Source organism: Somniosus microcephalus, chromosome 18 (assembly GCF_052327205.1).
Source record: "Somniosus microcephalus isolate GS21.2 chromosome 18, FLI_Smic_1.0, whole genome shotgun sequence".
In the NCBI taxonomy this organism is placed as follows: domain Eukaryota; kingdom Metazoa; phylum Chordata; class Chondrichthyes; order Squaliformes; family Somniosidae; genus Somniosus; species Somniosus microcephalus.
This window is the reverse complement of record NC_141004.1, coordinates 81,924,956-81,944,664: the sequence shown is the minus strand read 5'-3', so window position 1 is coordinate 81,944,664 and position 19,709 is coordinate 81,924,956. Positions and strand designations below refer to the sequence as shown.

Genomic DNA, 19,709 nt, shown 5'->3' with positions numbered 1-19,709 from the left:
GTGTTGATCGTGAGATACTGGCGTGACGCTTCATCAACTTCCATCTGTAGGTACGCCTGCGCCAGGTCTATCTTGGTGAAGTGTTTCCCGCCAGACAGCGAAGCGAAGATATCTTCAATCCGCGGAAGCGGATATTGCACCGTGTGAAGAACCGGATTAACAGTGATCTTGAAATCGCCACAGATGCGAACCTTCCCAGGTTCCCCCGGCTTGTTGCTCAACGAACGCTTCATGACGGGAACAATGGGTGTGGCCCATTCGCTCCAGTCCACCTTTGACAGTACTCCTGAACGTTCTAGCCCTTCCAGCTCTGCTTCCACAGCAGGTCGTATCGCATAAGGTACCGGTCTGGCTTTGAAAAATTTTGGGTTTTCTTGTTCTTCAACCTTGATGGTTGCAGTAATTCCTTTCAGTGTTCCCAGTCCCTGTTGGAACACCTCCCTAGCATCGTCTAAGATTTTGGACAGTCGTTTAGGTTTGACGTCGTCCTCCTTACAGGCATCCACAGTTAGTGCTTGTATGGAATGCCAGTCCACATTTATTCTCCGGATCCATTCCCGTCCCAGTAGTGGCGGACCTCCATCAGGTAACACATACAAGTCCATTTCCTGACTTTCTTTACCATTGTAGACCACATTTACCTTTATCTTTCCGATGGGGTATACTCTTTGCCCCGTGTATGTTTTCAATACAATCTCCATATCCCTCAGGGGAATGTGTGAGAATAACCTTTTGTAATCTTGCTTATTCATGACCGTCAATGCCGATCCAGTGTCCAATTCCATCTTCACTTGGACTCCTGCTATCCGAAGCATGACCCAGATAGTTTGGTGGTCTGCTGTGTTACCCACATTATGTATTTTTAGACAACCCAGTTCCTTACTGCTGGAGTCTGAATCCGTCTTCTGTTCATCCGAACTGTTCTCTGTCACCATGTGTACTTTTTTGTACTTCTCCTGCGGCGACTTTTTGCTGCTGGTCTTCTTTCCTGACCGGCATACTCTCGCTATGTGACCAAGTTTGCCACATTGCCTGCATTCTTTATCTTTGAACCAGCACTGGTTCTGGTCATGCGTTGTCCTTCCGCAACGATAGCACTTTACTGCGCCCAATGCCATTTCATTGGTGCTGAATTCCAATGGCCTTTGCTGCATTTCTGCAGTGCCTCGTGCTGCTGCCTCGTGCGATGCTGCAATGCTGAAAGCTTTGTCCAGCGTAAGATCCTTTTCCTCTAGCAGTCGCTTCTGGGTTCCTTCCCTCAGGAGCCCACACACAAACTTATCTCTCAGTGCGTCTGCTAGTCCTGTACCGAACTGACAGTACTTTGATAACTTGCGCAGTTCGATTAAGAATTCAGCATTGCTTTCCTCTTTAAGTTGAATTCTTTTGTAGAATTTAAATCGTTCTGCTATCAGCAGCGGCGTGGGGTTTAAATGCTCTTGCAGGATAGTAACAATATCCGCGAAACTCTTTCCTACCGGTTTATCTGGTGTTACAAGGTTCCTTAATAACCCGTACGTCTTCGCACCCATCGAGTTTAATAGGGTTAGTGCTTTCTTATCCACCGGTACCTCATTCGCTGTACAGTAAACTTCAACGCGTTCCACATAAGTGGCCCAATCTTCCACATCGCTATCAAAAGCAGTGATGTTACCCGCTTTTGGCATCCTTGTTGAGTTTCCTTTCCTTCGGATATGATTATTATTTTATTTTATTTTTCAAAATGGCGGCTTCCCGCGCTTGGCGGCTTTTCCCGCGCTTGTCTTCTTCCCCCGCCGACTAAAAAATGGCGATTACTGCGCTGTTGCCGTTCTCGCCTCCCAGCGGTCCTTTATTTTCCCCGACGCTGCTGCTCTTGTTCCCCACCGCTCCCGCGGTCCTTGTGGACATAAACGCTTTTCTGGCTGCTGCGCGTCTCTGCCCCGATTGCAGTCCGGCCCCTGACACCGGCTGCAGTCGTGTTCTCCGCCCTTTTCATCATTGCCCTCCCCTTCTCTTACTGACAACTCGGCCGACTTCCCCCCCGTGCCGCTCGATCGGGCTTACCCGCCGCTGTCGTCGAAGGGATGTTCACTGATGTTAGACTTCGTGGCCAGAACCCAACCCAGGTTCCCGATTGCCTCCCGTGCTATGCAGTGCCCAGCAGGATGTTGAGGGTGGATGTCCTTGATCGACGCCCGTTTCAGAGGCGAAGCTTCCTTTGATGCAACTGCCGCTAGGTAAGATCAGACTCGTCGCCACTGTTGAGTCTGTGTTTCCAAATGTAGTTATGCTGAATAACTGGACACAGACTACAGAAATACTTAAACAGGTCTTTAGTAACTGAGGGTCAGGGCTGAACTGGAATACACTTTGCTCCACAGGGTTTATATACCGGTGTGGTCACCACCGGTACTACAATGTACAGGAGCCATCAAAAAGTAGTCCATCGCCTTAAGGTATCCTCTTAAGGTGGTACAGGTTACATACACTACAAAACCGTTTCGCTATCAACAGCGGTGTGGGGTTTAAATGCTCTTGCAGGATAGTAACAATATCCGCGAAACTCTTTTCTGCTGGTTTGTCTGGGGTTACCAGGTTCCTTAATAACCCGTACGTCTTCGCACCCATCGAGTTTAATAGGGTTAGTGCTTTCTTATCATCCGGTACATCATTCGTACTACAGTAAACTTCGATGCGTTCCACATAAGTGGCCCAATCTTCCACATCGTTGTCGAAGGCAGTGATGTTACCCGTTTTCGGCATCCTTGCTGAGTTTTTTCTTTCCCTTCGGATATTATTTAATATGATGACTTTTTTTAAATTAAAGATGGCGGCTTTTCCCGCACTTGGCGGCTTTTCCCGCACTTGTCTTCTTGCCCCGCCAACTCAAGATGGCGATTTCCGCGCTGTTGCTGTCCACGCCTCCCAGCTGTCCTTCCTGCCTTTCTTTTCCCGTGTATACGCTTCCTTGCGCTGCTGCTCTTGTTGCCCCGCCGCTCCCGCGGTCCTTGAGGCAATAAAGCGCCTTTCTGGCTGCTGCGCGTCTCTGCCCCGATTGCAGTCCGGCCCCTGACACCGGCTGCGGTCGTGTCCTCCGCCCTTTCTCTTTGTTTTTCCTCCCCTTCTCCCTCTGACAACTCGGCCGACTTCCCCCCCCGTGCCGCTCGATTGGGCTTACCCGCCACTATCGTAGAAGGGATGTTCACTGCCTGTTGCTGATGTTGGACTTCGTGGCCAGAAAACCAAACCGGGTTCCCGATGGCCTCCCATGCGATGCAGTGCTCTGCAAGATGTTGAGGGCGGATGCCCTTTTTCTCTGAGGACGAAGCCTCCTTGGAATGGACCCCAGAATCAGTACTGGGGAGGTGATGCAAAACTGCCGCTAGGTACGATCAGACTCGTCGCCACTGTTGAGTCTGTGTTTACAAGTGCAGTTATAATGAATAACAGGACACAGACAACAGAAGTAAGTAAACAGGTCTTTAGTGATTGAGGGTCAAGGCAGGAACTGAGGTACACTTGCTCCGCAGGGTTATATACCGGTGTGGTCGCCACCGGTACTACAATGTACAGGAGCCATTAAAAAGTAGTCCATCACTTTAAGGTATCCTCTTAAGGTAGTACAGGTTACATACACTACAACAATTGTGTTGGGTCGAATTCTCTGTGCTAGGATGTCACTGTCCTGGAGCTGGTTATTGTTAGTAGTGTTGGTAGTTACTTCACTGAGTCCCAGGACTAGTTGACTGAGGGGACTCTTCTCTATGATCATCTCTTGGCATTTCAGGGCTTCGTAATGATAGCAGTGGGGGTTGCTCATTTTTAGGTGTTTCCAAAATTTGATGGCTCTTTTTTGGATATTAATTAGTCGTGGATATTGGCCTAGCTCTGCCCTGCATGCATTGTTTGCGGTTTTCCTCTGAGTCCAGAGGATACTTTTACAGAATTCTGCATGTAGGATCTCAATTGGGTGTTTGTCCCATTTTGCAAATTCTTGTTGTGTTAGCGGTCCCCACACCTCACTGCCATAGAGAGCAATTGGTTCAATTACTGATTTGAAAATTTTGAGCCAAATGCCAATTGGAATTTCTATTTGGATTGACTTTTTAATGGCATAGAAAGTCCTTTTTGCTTTCTCTTTCAGTTCATTCACAGCCAAAGGAAAATTTCCTGTAGAACTGATTTTTAAGCCTAAGTATGTGTAGTTTGTAGTTTGTTCAATTTTAGTTGCTCCTAGTGTGAAGTTTATTCTGGGTCCCCGATGGCTCTCTCGCTTTCACTCTCTAATTCTCTCTCTCATTCTCTCTCTTTCATTCTCTTTTTCTTTCATTCTCACTCGCATTCTCTCTTTCAGTCACTCTCTCTGTCTCTGTCTTTCAGACTCTCTCTCTGGACAGACTAGATGCAGGAAGGATGTTCCTGATGGCCGGGGAGTCCAGAACCAGGGGTCATAGTCTAAGGATAAGGGGTAAGCCATTTAGGACTGAAATGAGGAGGAATTTCTTCACCCAGAGAGTGGTGAACCTGTGGAATTCTCTGCCACAGAGGGCGGTGGAGGCCAGTTCATTAAATATATTCAAGAAGGAGTTGGATATATTTCTTGAGGCTAAAGGGATCAAGGGATATGGGGAGAAGGCAGGAACAGGGTACTGAATTTGGATGATCAGCCATGATCTCATTGAATGGTGGAGCAGGCTCGAGGGGCCGAATGGCCTACTCCTGCTCCTCTCTTCTGTTTCTATGTTTCTCTCAGTCTCTCCCCCTGTCTCTCTCTCTCTCTCTCTCTCTCTCATTCTCTCTCTCTCTCTCTCTCTCTCTCTCTCATTCTCTCTCTCTTTCTCTCTCACTCTCTCTCTCTCATTCTCTCTCTCATTCTCTCTCTCTCTCTCTCATTCTCTCTCTCTCTCTCTCTCTCATTCTCTCTCTCTCTCTCTCTCATTCTCTCTCTCTCTCTCACTCTCTCTCTCTCTCTCTCACATTCTCTCTCTCTCTCTCTCTCTCATTCTCTCTCTCATTCTCTCTCTCTCTCTCTCTTATTCTCTCTCTCATTCTCTCTCTCTCATTCTCTCTCTTATTCTCTCTCTCATTCTCTCTCTCATTCTCTCTCTCTCTCTCATTCTCTCTCTCTCTCTCCCTCATTCTCTCTCTCATTCTCTCTCTCTCTCTCTCTCTCATTCTCTCTCTCATTCTCTCTCTCTCTCTCTCTCTCATTCTCTCTCTCTCTCTCTCATTCTCTCTCATTCTCTCTCTCTCATTCTCTCTCTCTTTCTCTCGCTCAGTAAGTTGGAGATATGGAAGCTGTGGGTCCAGCTCCGACGTGATGAGCCCAACCTGCTCGGGAACCTGGAGGATTTCCTGTCCAAAGTGACCGCTCAGATTCAGAAGGCTCAAAGTGAGAAGGAGGACCTGGAACGCACCCTAAAAAAGTGAGTAATGCGACCCCAGCATTCGGACTTGCCCCATCTCAGCCTACTCCTCCAGCACTGCTATTCTCATCAGGTTACTTGTACACTGATTGGATGAACTGTTCAACTCCAGGGCTACACAAGTACACACACATCACTCAATGTTAGTGCGCAGGTACAAAGTAATCAAAAAGTCGAATAGAATATTAGCCATTATCTGAAGAGGTCTGCAATACAAAGGGGAGGAAATGATGCTTCAGTTGTACAGAGTCTTATTCAGACTCCATCTGATGTACTAAATTCAGTTCTAGGCCCCGCACCTTGGGAAGGATATATTGGCCTTTGAGAGGGTGCAGCGCAGATTCACCAGAATGATACGAGAACTTAAAGGGTTAAATTGTGAGGCCACGGTGCATAAACTTGGCTTGTATTCCCTTGAGTTAAGAAGGTTGAAAGGTGATCTAATCGAGGTAGCTGTTTAATTAGCAGGAGCCATCAGATTCAATCACCGTCTTTCCTTGCCATTGTGAAAGGTTGGCCATCCATTCAATATTATTGAGATAAGCAGCCTTCTGTGGATCACTATTGCTCTCATATAATTATGAGATGCAGTCATTCGCTGCCTTTTAGTAAAACTTCAAAGGAGCTGCCACCATACTTCTATAGGCAGGCCTGTCAGGGACAGTCTACAGTCACTGTCAGCTGTGTGTTTTTAAGTGTTGCACTGACCAGCAGAGGACCTCGGTCAGTTCGAGGCTGTGGCACGATTCACAAGGCGATGTTTAGAGAGAAAGCGAGTGGCATATTTATTATTTTAGGTGCACTTTTCCTTAACCTGTTTTATTTACACAAATCATCTGTTGGTTCAGATCCCGAGTGTTGGTCTGATAGAGTGTAAATTTTATCCACTTTTCAAAGAGGGGAGAATCATGTGGTGGCATATGATACATTTCAGTAGCTGGTGTACAGAGCAAAGGTTCTCTGTTATGATGCATGGGTCTCACTAACATTTACTTAGCTATTGGGCAGGGAAAGGTGCACTTCAGATCATAAGGAACGCACAGCCCACTTATGGGAGTGACCAGTGACAATGAACCCAAGGAAATATCTAGCCTAAACATGCAAAACACTTGACAAGTACTTTATACTGAAAGTAACCCCCTTCCATTCTGTTAACTATATGCTAATACAGAGGTCACAGAATCACCACTGTCTCACACTGATCACCAGGATACATGACAACCACCAGCGGTTTAAGTGGACAGCGTTGCAACCCACGAGCCACCTTGCTCGCTTTTCACAAGGAAACTCAGCTTTTCCACTGATTGGAGGTGGTCAGTATCAACCAATCAGATCCGTTAACAGGAAGGAGCGGAGTCCGGAGGCTGCAGGGGTTCCCTCTAACTGAGCTCCTTTGTCTGGTGTGCTCCAGTCCTACTCTCTACCAATCAGATCAGACAGAAGGAAAGAAGGAGAAGGAAGGAAGGAACTTCCAGAAGGCATTCGATAAAGTCCCACACATCAGACTTTTGGCTAAAGTCGAAGCTCATGGAATTGATGGCAAATTATTGAGCTGGTTGGGAAATTGGCTGAGCGGCAGGAGACAGGCAGTCGGGATAATGAGCAGGTTCTCTAATTGGCAGGATGTGACTAGTGGTGTCTCGCAGGGATCTGTGTTGGGGCCTCAACTATCCACAGTATTTATTAACACCTTAGATGTTGGGATAGAGAGCCACATAGCCAAGGTTGCCAGTGACACAAGGGCATTGTAGGCAGTGTGGATGGAAGCATAAAATTACAAAGAGATATTAATAGATTAAGTGAATGGGCAAAACTGTGGCAAATGGATTTCAATATAGGCAAGTGTGAGGTCATCAACTTTGGAATTAAAGGGATAGATCAGAGTACGTTTGAAATGGTTAAAAGCTAGAAACAGTGGGGGTCCAAAGAGACTTGGGGGGGTCCAGGTACATCGAGCATTAAAATGTCATGGACAGAAAATAATCAAACAGGCTGATGGAATGCTGGCCTTTATATCGAGAGGACTAGAGTACAAGTGGGTAGAAGTTACGCTGCAGCTGTACAAAGCCCTGGTTAGACCACACCTGGAGCACTGGGAGCAGTTCTGGGCACCACACCTTAGGAAGGATAGACTGGCCTTGGAGGGAGTGCAGCGCAGGTTTACCAGATACCCGGACTCCAGGGGTTAAGTTACGAGGAGAGATTACACAAACTAGGGTTGTATTCCCTAGAATTTAGAAGGTTAAGTGGTAATTTGATCAAAGTTTTCAAGATATTAAGGGGAACAGATAGGGTCGAGAGAGAGAAACTATTTCCGCTGGTTGGGGAGTCTCGGACTAGGGGCAGGTCTAAAAATGAGAGCCAGACCTGTCAGGAGTGAAGTTAGGAAACACTTCTACACACAAAGGGTGGGAGAAGTTTGGAACATTCTTCTGCAAACGGCAATTAATGCTAGGTCAGTTGTTAATTTTAAACCTGGGATTGATGGATTTTTGTTAACCAATGGTATTAAGGGATATGGGCCAAAGGCGGGTGTATGGAGTTAAGTCACAGATCAGCCATGATCTCATTGAATGGCGGAACAGGCTCCAGGGGCTCAATGGCCGCCTCCTGTTCACATGTTGAGGGATGCCCATCCAGCGCTCCTGTCCATGCCCGTGGGTATGGGTCTCTGCCTGTGGAAGTGATGGTGGTGGAGCGAGAACAGCTGTGAGGAAATTCCCAGCCTGAATTAGACATCCCCTTTGCTGCATTGGTCCTTAAGGAAGGCCTTAAAGGGAAAATAAAAAAGCATTTGGAAGCATTTTGCCTCTGCTTGCCATGCACTGTGACTTGATGATGCATCTCACATTGAAACATGTCACTGTGTCACAAAGCCTGGAAGTGTGATAAGATCGTGGATTCAGGAAATGATCTCGTCACCCATCCCTGTAACTATTTGCTACAGTAATCAGAAAATCTGCTCAAAACTGTGCTGTTAACAACCTAAAGCTCACCATTGGTGAGGCTGCCAGGAGCTGGGATCCCCTGCCCAGAACTGATGTCTATTCTTCTGCCTCAGGAGGATGATGGAACACAATGCAGAGGTGCAGAGACTCTATGAGGAGATGGAGCTTCAGATCAACAATGAGAAGGAAAGGATTGAGAGTGAAGTGAGTATTGCAAGCTGTCAGGCTGAGCTTTGAACGAACAGGTGTGTAAGCTTCAGCTCACCCCCAGCCTGAGGGATTTACCAGGGGCTGGTATATACGGACGTCTACCACATTCAATAAATGGCTTGAGTCTGTCTGTCAATGATCTCAGATCCAATTGGTCCATTAACAGAAGCCAACAATGGAGCTCTGTGTTCCGAGATCCAATTGGTCCAAATTAGCTGAAGCCAATGCTGAAGTCATAACTACACACTAGCAAAATACTGCGGATGCTGGAAAGCTGGAAACACTCAGCAGGTCAGGCAGCATCCGTGGAGAGAGAAACAGAGTTAACGTTTCAGGTCTGGGACCCTTCGTCAGAACTGGAAAAAGTTAGAGATGTAACAAGTTTTAAACAGGTGCAGAGGCAGGGAAAGGGGGAGGGGAGGAAAGAATAAAAGGAATGGCCTGTGATAGGGTGGAAGACAGGAGTGGTTAAATGCTGCAAATAGGGATGGCAGAATCATCAACAGCTGCCGTATGAAACAATAGGAGCAGGGGCAGAGGTTATAGTCTGAAATAGTTCAACTCAGTGTTGAGTCCAGAAGGCTGTAAAGTGCCTAATCGAAAGATGAGGTGCTGTTCCTCGAGCTTACGTTGAGCTTCATTGGAACAGTGTAAGAGGCCGAGGACAGAGAGGTCAGAGTGGGAGTGGAGCGGAGAATGAAATGATAGGCGACTGGAAGCTCGGGGTCACCCTTACGGACTGAACGGAGGTGTTCCGCAAAGCGGTCGCCCAATCTGTGTTGGGTCTCCCCAATGTAGAGGAGATCGCACCGTGAGCAGCGAATACAGTATAATAGATTGCGAGAAGTACAAGTAAACCAGCCTCCACATTCAACAGATCATCCTCCGCCATTTCCGCCACCTCCAGCGTGATCCCACCACCCAACGCATCTTCCCCTCCCCTCCCCTTTCAGCATTCCGCAGGGACCGCTCCCTCCGAGACACCCTAGTCCACTCCTCTATCACCCCCAGCACCCCTTCCCCTTTGCCCGGCACCTTCCCGTACAAGCGCAGGAGATGTAACACCTGCCCCTATACCTCCCCCCTTCCCACTGTCCAGGGCCCCAAACACCCCTTCCAGGTGAAACAGTGATTTACTTGTACTTCTCGCAATCTAGTATACTGTATTCGCTGCTCACGGTGCGGTCTCCTCTACATTGGGGAGACCAAACACAGATTGGGTGACTGCTTTGCAGAACACCTCCGTTCAGTCCGTAAGGGTGACCCCGAGCTTCCGGTCGCCTGTCACTTTCATTCTCCGCTCCATTCCCACTCAGACCTCACCGCCCTCGGCCTCTTACATTGTTCCACGGAAGCTCAGCGTAAGCTCGAGGAACAGCACCTCATCTTTCGATTAGGCACTCTGCAGCCTTCTGGACTCAACACTGAGTTGAACTATTTCAGACTATAACCTCTGCCCCTGTTCCTATTGTTTCATACGGCAGCTGTTGATGATTCTGCCATCCCCACTTGCAGCATTTAACCACTCCTGTCTTCCACCCTATCACAGGCCGCTCCTTTTATTCTTTCCTCCCCTCCCCCTTTCGCTGCCTCTGCACCTGTTTAAAACTTGTTACATCTCTAACTTTTTCCAGTTCCGACGAAGGGTCCCAGACCTGAAATGTTAACTCTGTTTCTCTCTCCCAATAGATGCTGCCTGGCCTGCTGAGTGTTTCCAGCATTTTCTGCTGAAGTCGTAACCGTTGCCTTAAATGATTTCTATTAAAGGGACAGTTCTTAAAGGCACGGCCCATGGATGTTTCTAAAGGCAAATAAAAGGCTAGTCTTTATTCGTGTTTGCAAATGTTCTGGTAAAAAAACCAAAGTAGCATAAAAGGGATTTAATGTGTTGTGTCAATACAGCTAACTCCACGTTCCTACAGTTACTTTGGGAAGTGACTAAGTCTCAGAATAAGGGGTCGGCCATTCAGGACTGAGATGAGGAGAAATTCCTTCACTCAGAGGGCGGTGAATCTTTGGAATTCTCTGCCCCAGTGGGCAGTGGAGGCTCAGTCGTTGAGTATATTCAAGGCAGAGATCGATAGATTTTTGGATATTAAGGGAATCATGGGATATGGGGATAGTGCAGGAAAGTGGAGATGAGGGAAAAGATCAGCCATGATCTTATTGAATGGTGGAGCAGGCTCGAGGGGCCGAATGGCCGACTCCTGCTCCTAATTCTTATGTTCTTGTGATCTAACTGGTACAATAAGTCGCACCTGAATACAGGGAAACTCACAGCTTATAGAGTGATAGCACAGGAATGTCAGTCACAGCTGGATAGCCCTGAAGGGTGGGTGAACATTGTAACCAGGACTCACCGACCACATGGAGTGGATTCTCCCTGACCCTGGGTACTTTCCCATCAGCACGGCTTTTCCTGCTCTCTCCCAGCTGCTCTGCATTTGTCTCAGTTACCCCACTGTCCCCAGTTCTAGCTTCAACTGCTTCAGGTCACTTAATGCAGCTTCCTGCTGCTCTAAGGCCGTCTCCAAATGGCCGCCAAGAAATCTATAGGTTAATGCATTGGATAGGTGGATGAAGGATAAGGGATTGAAGGGATATGGAAACAGCGCGGGTAAATGTGATTAGAACTACTTGCTTGCCCGGAGGGTAAATGCGACACGGATTGGTTGGGCCGAATGGCCTGTCTCCGTGTTGTAACTTCCATGTATTTCTATCACAGTACTCCACACAGCCACACCAGCTTTTAAAAAAATTGAATCTGGGGATGTGGGCATCACGGGCATGGCCGGCATTTATTGCCCATCCCTAGATGTACTGAGAAGGTGGTGGTGGGCCTTCTTGAACGGCCTGATTCATGCCTTGGCAGGCCACTTCAGAGGGCAACTAAGAGCCAACTACGTTGGTTGGGACATGGAGTCGCAAATAGGCCAGACCGGGGAGGGGTGGCAGATTTCCTTCCCTAAAGGAAACCAGTGAAGCAGTTTGGTTTTAATGACAATCCAACAGCTTTATGCTCACTTTTACTGAGACCAGCTCTTTACTTCCAGAGTTTTTTCAAATTCTCAAACAGCCATGGTGAGATTTGAAGTCACGTTCTACTGGATTCTTAGTCCAGTAGCATAACCACTGCACTGCCACATCCCTGGACAGAGAGAGAAAACGTATTCCCCTCATGGCACAGTTCTTTCTGTTCTTTTAGAATGTTGCGAGGCTCCATGTTCAGAGCCAGGAATTACAGAAGGAAGTAGACAGCAAACAGGAAGAAGTGCAGCATCTGGTGCGGACACGGACACAGGTAAGCCAGCTGTGTGTCCCAGGTGCTACCCCCTGACACATGTTAAACAGCCCCCTCCACAAGAGCAATATCTGCCCACTCTGGACCCACCTCCTCGAGACCAGGCCTCTGGTACATTGCTAAATCGGGACCCGCTGGAAAATCTGAAGTGAAGACCCAAAATATTGGAGATACACACGTCTCCATCAGCAGCTGCAAGAGAAACAGTAGCTTTAAAGAACAGGTCACGAATCTTCTTGACAAGCAGAAAAGGAGGAGAGGCGGACTGACCCAAAACAAAGCGGGCAAGAGGGGAACAGTAAAAAAATACCAGGTCTCCAAGCTGCTAATTGGAGTGCAAAGAGGAGCGAATGGGATATGAATTCATAGACTTACATACAAAGAATTACATCGAATTTACAGCACAGAAACAGGCCATGCGACCCAACTGGTCGGTGCCGATGTTTGTGCTCCACACCATCCTCCTCCCACCTTACCTCATCTAATCCTATCAGCATAATCTTCGATTCCTTTCTCCCCCATGTGCTGATTTAGCTTCCCCTTAAATGCATCCATGCTAGTGGCCTCAACTACTCCCTGTAGTAGCGAGTTGTACATGCTTATTACTCCGCGGCACCTTGCCCAAGAAACACCATCTGGGACGGTAGTGCAAAACAGCCGAGAGCAAACCGGCCGGCCGTTTTACACTGCATTATTGAAGACAATGCAAAAGCAATCCGGGCAGAGTTTAAACAGGCTGCCAATTCCTATTGCACCTTTTTATATCCCAGTCAATCTAATAGACTGTGAATGGTTTTGTTTTAGATATAAAAGTGGGATGTTTGACAGTGCACAACAGGAAGGTCAAACTGCAAAAAGGCATTAAAAAGACAAAAGCTGATTAAAGATACTGCAATCAGATAGGAGCAGCGGAATGTAACTGAAAGAAATAGGCATGGAAATGGAGGGAAAGCTCATTAGGTTAGGTTCCGGATATCTTTGACTTGGACACCCGGAGATATGGAGAGACTCTCATTAAATTATCTGCTTTGTTATAAAAGTGACTGATATAGGGGTTGTTGGTGTATAGATACACTGTGTTGGTCTGATATAGGGGTTGTTGGTGTATAGATACACGGTGTTGGTCTGATATAGGGGTTGTTGGTGTATAGATACACGGTGTTGGTCTGATATAGGGGTTGTTGGTGTATAGATACACGGTGTTGGTCTGATATAGGGGTTGTTGGTGTATAGATACACTGTGTTGGTCTGATATAGGGGTTGTTGGTGTATAGATACACGGTGTTGGTCTGATATAGGGGTTGTTGGTGTATAGATACACGGTGTTGGTCTGATATAGGGGTTGTTGGTGTATAGATACACTGTGTTGGTCTGATATAGGGGTTGTTGGTGTATAGATACACTGTGTTGGTCTGATATAGGGGTTGTTGGTGTATAGATACACTGTGTTGGTCTGATATAGGGGTTGTTGGTGTATAGATACACGGTGTTGGTCTGATATAGGGGTTGTTGGTGCATAGATACACGGTGTTGGTCTGATATAGGGGTTGTTGGTGTATAGATACACTGTGTTGGTCTGATATAGGGGTTGTTGGTGTATAGATACACTGTGTTGGTCTGATATAGGGGTTGTTGGTGTATAGATACATGGTGTTGGTCTGATATAGGGGTTGTTGGTGTATAGATACACGGTGTTGGTCTGATATAGGGGTTGTTGGTGTATAGATACACGGTGTTGGTCTGATATACGGGTTGTTGGTGTACAGATACACGGTGTTGGTCTGATATAGGGGTTGTTGGTGTATAGATACACTGTGTTGGTCTGATATAGGGGTTGTTGGTGTATAGATACACGGTGTTGGTCTGATATAGGGGTTGTTGGTGTATAGATACACGGTGTTGGTCTGATATAGGGGTTGTTGGTATATAGATACACGGTGTTGGTCTGATATAGGGGTTGTTGGTGTATAGATACACGGTGTTGGTCTGATATAGGGGTTGTTGGTGTATAGATACACTGTGTTGGTCTGATATAGGGGTTGTTGGTGTATAGTTACATGGTGTTGGTCTGATATAGGGGTTGTTGGTGTATAGATACACGGTGTTGGTCTGATATAGGGGTTGTTGGTGTATAGATACATGGTGTTGGTCTGATATAGGGGTTGTTGGTGTATAGATACACGGTGTTGGTCTGATATAGGGGTTGTTGGTGTATAGATACACTGTGTTGGTCTGATATAGGGGTTGTTGGTGTATAGATACATGGTGTTGGTCTGATATAGGGGTTGTTGGTGTATAGATATACTGTGTTGGTCTGATATAGGGGTTGTTGGTGTATAGATACATGGTGTTGGTCTGATATAGGGGTTGTTGGTGTACAGATACATGGTGTTGGTCTGATATAGGGGTTGTTGGTGTATAGATACACGGTGTTGGTCTGATATAGGGGTTGTTGGTATATAGATACACGGTGTTGGTCTGATATAGGGGTTGTTGGTGTATAGATACACTGTGTTGGTCTGATATAGGGGTTGTTGGTATATAGATACACGGTGTTGGTCTGATATAGGGGTTGTTGGTGTATAGATACATGGTGTTGGTCTGATATAGGGGTTGTTGGTGTATAGATACACGGTGTTGGTCGGATATAGGGGTTGTTGGTGTATAGATACACGGTGTTGGTCTGATATAGGGGTTGTTGGTGTATAGATACACGGTGTTGGTCTGATATAGGAGTTGTTGGTGTATAGATACACGGTGTTGGTCTGATATAGGGGTTGTTGGTGTATAGATACACTGTGTTGGTCTGATATAGGGGTTGTTGGTGTATAGATACACTGTGTTGGTCTGATATAGGGGTTGTTGGTATATAGATACACGGTGTTGGTCTGATATAGGGGTTGTTGGTGTATAGATACGCGGTGTTGGTCTGATATAGGGGTTGTTGGTGTACAGATACACGGTGTTGGTCTGATATAGGGGTTGTTGGTATATAGATACACGGTGTTGGTCTGATATAGGAGTTGTTGGTGTATAGATACACGGTGTTGGTCTGATATAGGGGTTGTTGGTGTATAGATACACTGTGTTGGTCTGATATAGGGGTTGTTGGTGTATAGATACACTGTGTTGGTCTGATATAGGGGTTGTTGGTGCACAGATACACTGTGTTGGTCTGATATAGGGGTTGTTGGTGTATAGATACACGGTGTTGGTCTGATATAGGGGTTGTTGGTGTATAGATACACTGTGTTGGTCTGATATAGGGGTTGTTGGTGTATAGATACACGGTGTTGGTCTGATATAGGGGTTGTTGGTGTATAGATACACTGTGTTGGTCTGATATAGGGGTTGTTGGTGTATAGATACACTGTGTTGGTCTGATATAGGGGTTGTTGGTGTACAGATACACTGTGTTGGTCTGATATAGGGGTTGTTGGTGTATAGATACACGGTGTTGGTCTGATATAGGGGTTGTTGGTGTATAGATAAAAGGTGTTGGTCTGATATAGGGGTTGTTGGTGTATAGATACACTGTGTTGGTCTGATATAGGGGTTGTTGGTGTATAGATACACGGTGTTGGTCTGATATAGGAGTTGTTGGTGTATAGATACATGGTGTTGGTCTGATATAGGGGTTGTTGGTGTATAGATACACTGTGTTGGTCTGATATAGGGGTTGTTGGTGTATAGATGCACGGTGTTGGTCTGATATAGGGGTTGTTGGTGTATAGATACACTGTGTTGGTCTGATATAGGGGTTGTTGGTGTACAGATACACGGTGTTGGTCTGATATAGGGGTTGTTGGTGTACAGATACACTGTGTTGGTCTGATATAGGGGTTGTTGGTGTATAGATACACGGTGTTGGTCTGATATAGGGGTTGTTGGTATATAGATACACGGTGTTGGTCTGATATAGGGGTTGTTGGTATATAGATACACGGTGTTGGTCTGATATAGGGGTTGTTGGTATATAGATACACGGTGTTGGTCTGATATAGGAGTTGTTGGTGTACAGATACACGGTGTTGGTCTGATATAGGGGTTGTTGGTATATAGATACATGGTGTTGGTCTGATATAGGGGTTGTTGGTGTATAGATACACGGTGTTGGTCTGATATAGGGGTTGTTGGTGTATAGATACACTGTGTTGGTCTGATATAGGGGTTGTTGGTGTATAGATACATGGTGTTGGTCTGATATAGGGGTTGTTGGTGTATAGATACACTGTGTTGGTCTGATATAGGGGTTGTTGGTGTATAGATACACGGTGTTGGTCTGATATAGGGGTTGTTGGTGTATAGATACACGGTGTTGGTCTGATATAGGGGTTGTTGGTGTATAGATACACGGTGTTGGTCTGATATATGGGTTGTTGGTATATAGATACATGGTGTTGGTCTGATATAGGGGTTGTTGGTGTATAGATACACTGTGTTGGTCTGATATAGGGGTTGTTGGTGTATAGTTACACGGTGTTGGTCTGATATAGGGGTTGTTGGTGTATAGATACACTGTGTTGGTCTGATATAGGGGTTGTTGGTGTATAGATACACGATGTTGGTCTGATATAGGGGTTGTTGGTGTATAGATACACTGTGTTGGTCTGATATAGGGGTTGTTGGTGTATAGATACACGGTGTTGGTCTGATATAGGGGTTGTTGGTGTATAGATACACGGTGTTGGTCTGATATAGGGGTTGTTGGTGTATAGATACACTGTGTTGGTCTGATATACGGGTTGTTGGTGTATAGATACATGGTGTTGGTCTGATATAGGGGTTGTTGGTATATAGATACATGGTGTTGGTCTGATATAGGGGTTGTTGGTGTATAGATACATGGTGTTGGTCTGATATAGGGGTTGTTGGTGTATAGATACACTGTGTTGGTCTGATATACGGGTTGTTGGTGTATAGATACATGGTGTTGGTCTGATATAGGGGTTGTTGGTATATAGATACATGGTGTTGGTCTGATATAGGGGTTGTTGGTATATAGATACACTGTGTTGGTCTGATATAGGGGTTGTTGGTGTATAGATACATGGTGTTGGTCTGATATAGGGGTTGTTGGTGTATAGATACACTGTGTTGGTCTGATATACGGGTTGTTGGTGTATAGATACATGGTGTTGGTCTGATATAGGGGTTGTTGGTATATAGATACATGGTGTTGGTCTGATATAGGGGTTGTTGGTATATAGATACATGGTGTTGGTCTGATATAGGGGTTGTTGGTGTATAGATACACGGTGTTGGTCTGATATAGGGGTTGTTGGTATATAGATACATGGTGTTGGTCTGATATAGGGGTTGTTGGTGTATAGATACATGGTGTTGGTCTGATATAGGGGTTGTTGGTATATAGATACACTGTGTTGGTCTGATATAGGGGTTGTTGGTGTATAGATACACTGTGTTGGTCTGATATAGGGGTTGTTGGTGTATAGATACACGGTGTTGGTCTGATATAGGGGTTGTTGGTGTATAGATACACTGTGTTGGTCTGATATAGGGGTTGTTGGTGTATAGATACATGGTGTTGGTCTGATATAGGGGTTGTTGGTGTATAGATACACGGTGTTGGTCTGATATAGGGGTTGTTGGTGTATAGATACACGGTGTTGGTCTGATATAGGGGTTGTTGGTGTATAGATACACGGTGTTGGTCTGATATAGGGGTTGTTGGTATATAGATACATGGTGTTGGTCTGATATAGGGGTTGTTGGTGTATAGATACACTGTGTTGGTCTGATATAGGGGTTGTTGGTGTATAGATACACGGTGTTGGTCTGATATAGGGGTTGTTGGTGTATAGATACACGGTGTTGGTCTGATATAGCGGTTGTTGGTGTATAGATACATGGTGTTGGTCTGATATAGGGGTTGTTGGTGTATAGATACACTGTGTTGGTCTGATATAGGGGTTGTTGGTGTATAGATACACGGTGTTGGTCTGATATACGGGTTGTTGGTGTACAGATACACGGTGTTGGTCTGATATAGGGGTTGTTGGTGTATAGATACACGGTGTTGGTCTGATACAGGGGTTGTTGGTGTATAGATACACTGTGTTTGTCTGATATAGGGGTTGTTGGTGTATAGATACACGGTGTTGGTCTGATATAGGGGTTGTTGGTGTATAGATACACGGTGTTGGTCTGATATAGGGGTTGTTGGTGTATAGATACATGGTGTTGGTCTGATATAGGTGTTGTTGGTGTACAGATACACGGTGTTGGTCTGATATAGGGGTTGTTGGTGTATAGATACACGGTGTTGGTCTGATATAGGGGTTGTTGGTGTATAGATACACGGTGTTGGTCTGATATAGGGGTTGTTGGTGTATAGATACACGGTGTTGGTCTGATGTAGGGGTTGTTGGTGTATAGATACACGGTGTTGGTCTGATATAGGGGTTGTTGGTGTATAGATACACTGTGTTGGTCTGATATAGGGGTTGTTGGGTTTCGCATTTGTTCAGTGCTGTCAGTGGCTCTGTATTTCTGTCTTATTTTGTGCTTAAGGTAACAATTGTTATTCATTAAGTGAGGCATTCAGATGAAGCAGTGCTGCAACACGGTCGTTACTGGAGTTGTGAGACTGGTCTCGACAGATCTGCTGTGGTAGAATGAAAAGCAACTGTTTCGGGACACGGAAAGGGTACATCTCAGAGGCAGGAAAACCGAATCAGACATAGCTGAGGGCACTGAGTGTGGACTGTGGATTGTAATATCTGACTTAGGGCAGGAATCATCCTTTACCGAGAGGCTGACCAACAACTACAACAGATGTGTGGCTGACGCCCAGAGATTGGCTCATTTCTGGAGCAATGCGAACAATTGCGATGAAGGGAGTTATTCATCATATGATCCCAAGATCTTAGGTAAGGTGTCATCATCCCCAGGCTTTATCTCAGTTGTTGATTTCGTCCCTTCCAGTTGGAGGCGGAGCTTGTCTCTCTGCGCAGCAAACAGGACGAGACCAGCACTGAGAACCTCAAGCTCAATCTGACCAATCAGGAGCTGGAGACGAGTCTGGAGCAGATCCAACAGGAGCTGCAGGAGGCCCAGGATCGGCAGGTGGTCCAAGAGGAGGAAGCAGCTCAACGAGAGGAGAAAGAAGGGTAAGAGACCCTGTACACAGCCCGCACACCATGGACACGCCCCGCACACAGTGCACACACCCCGCACACCGTGCACACTCCCCGCACACCGTGCACACTCCCCGCACACCGTGCACACTCCCCGCACACTGTGCACACTCCTCGCACACCGTGCACACACCCCGCACACCGTGCACACTCCCCGCACACCGTGCACACAACCCGAACACCGTGCAGACTCCCCGCACACCATGCCCACACCCCGCACACCGTGCACACTCCCTGCACACTGTGCACACAACCCGCACACCGTGCATACTCCCCGCACACCGTGCTCACTCCCCGCACACCGTGCACACTCCCCGCACACTGTGCACACACCCCGCACACCGTGCACACTCCCTGCACACCTTGCACACACCCAGCACACCGTGCGCACTCCCCGCACACCGTGCGCACTCCCTGCAGACCGGGTGCACTCCCCGCACACCGCACACACTCCCCGCACACCGTGCACACTCCCCGCACACCGTGCACACTCCCCACACACCATGCGCACACCCCGCACACGCCCCGCACACTGTGCACACGCCTTGCACACCGTGCACACTCCCCGCACACCGTGCACACTCCCCGCACACTGTGAACACTCCCCGCATACCGTGCACACTCCCTGCCCACTGTGAACACTCCCCGCACACCGTGCACACTCCCTGCACACTGTGAACAC

The 19,709-nt window shown here is 46.8% G+C and overlaps 1 protein-coding gene across 1 annotated transcript in view; it reads left to right on the top strand.

Annotated features, from left to right (window-relative positions):
* Positions 1-5,259: 5,259 nt before the first annotated feature.
* Positions 5,260-19,709, top strand: part of LOC147105410 (uncharacterized) — a gene marked incomplete at its 5' end in the record, with an annotated part of 278,987 nt that continues 264,537 nt past the window's right edge. Inside the window, 4 exons of the mRNA XM_086011725.1 lie at positions 5,260-5,408; positions 8,470-8,560; positions 11,772-11,867; positions 18,816-19,000. Of these exons, the coding sequence (XP_085867851.1) occupies positions 5,260-5,408; positions 8,470-8,560; positions 11,772-11,867; positions 18,816-19,000 (521 nt within the window). The remainder of the gene's footprint in view (positions 5,409-8,469; positions 8,561-11,771; positions 11,868-18,815; positions 19,001-19,709) is intronic.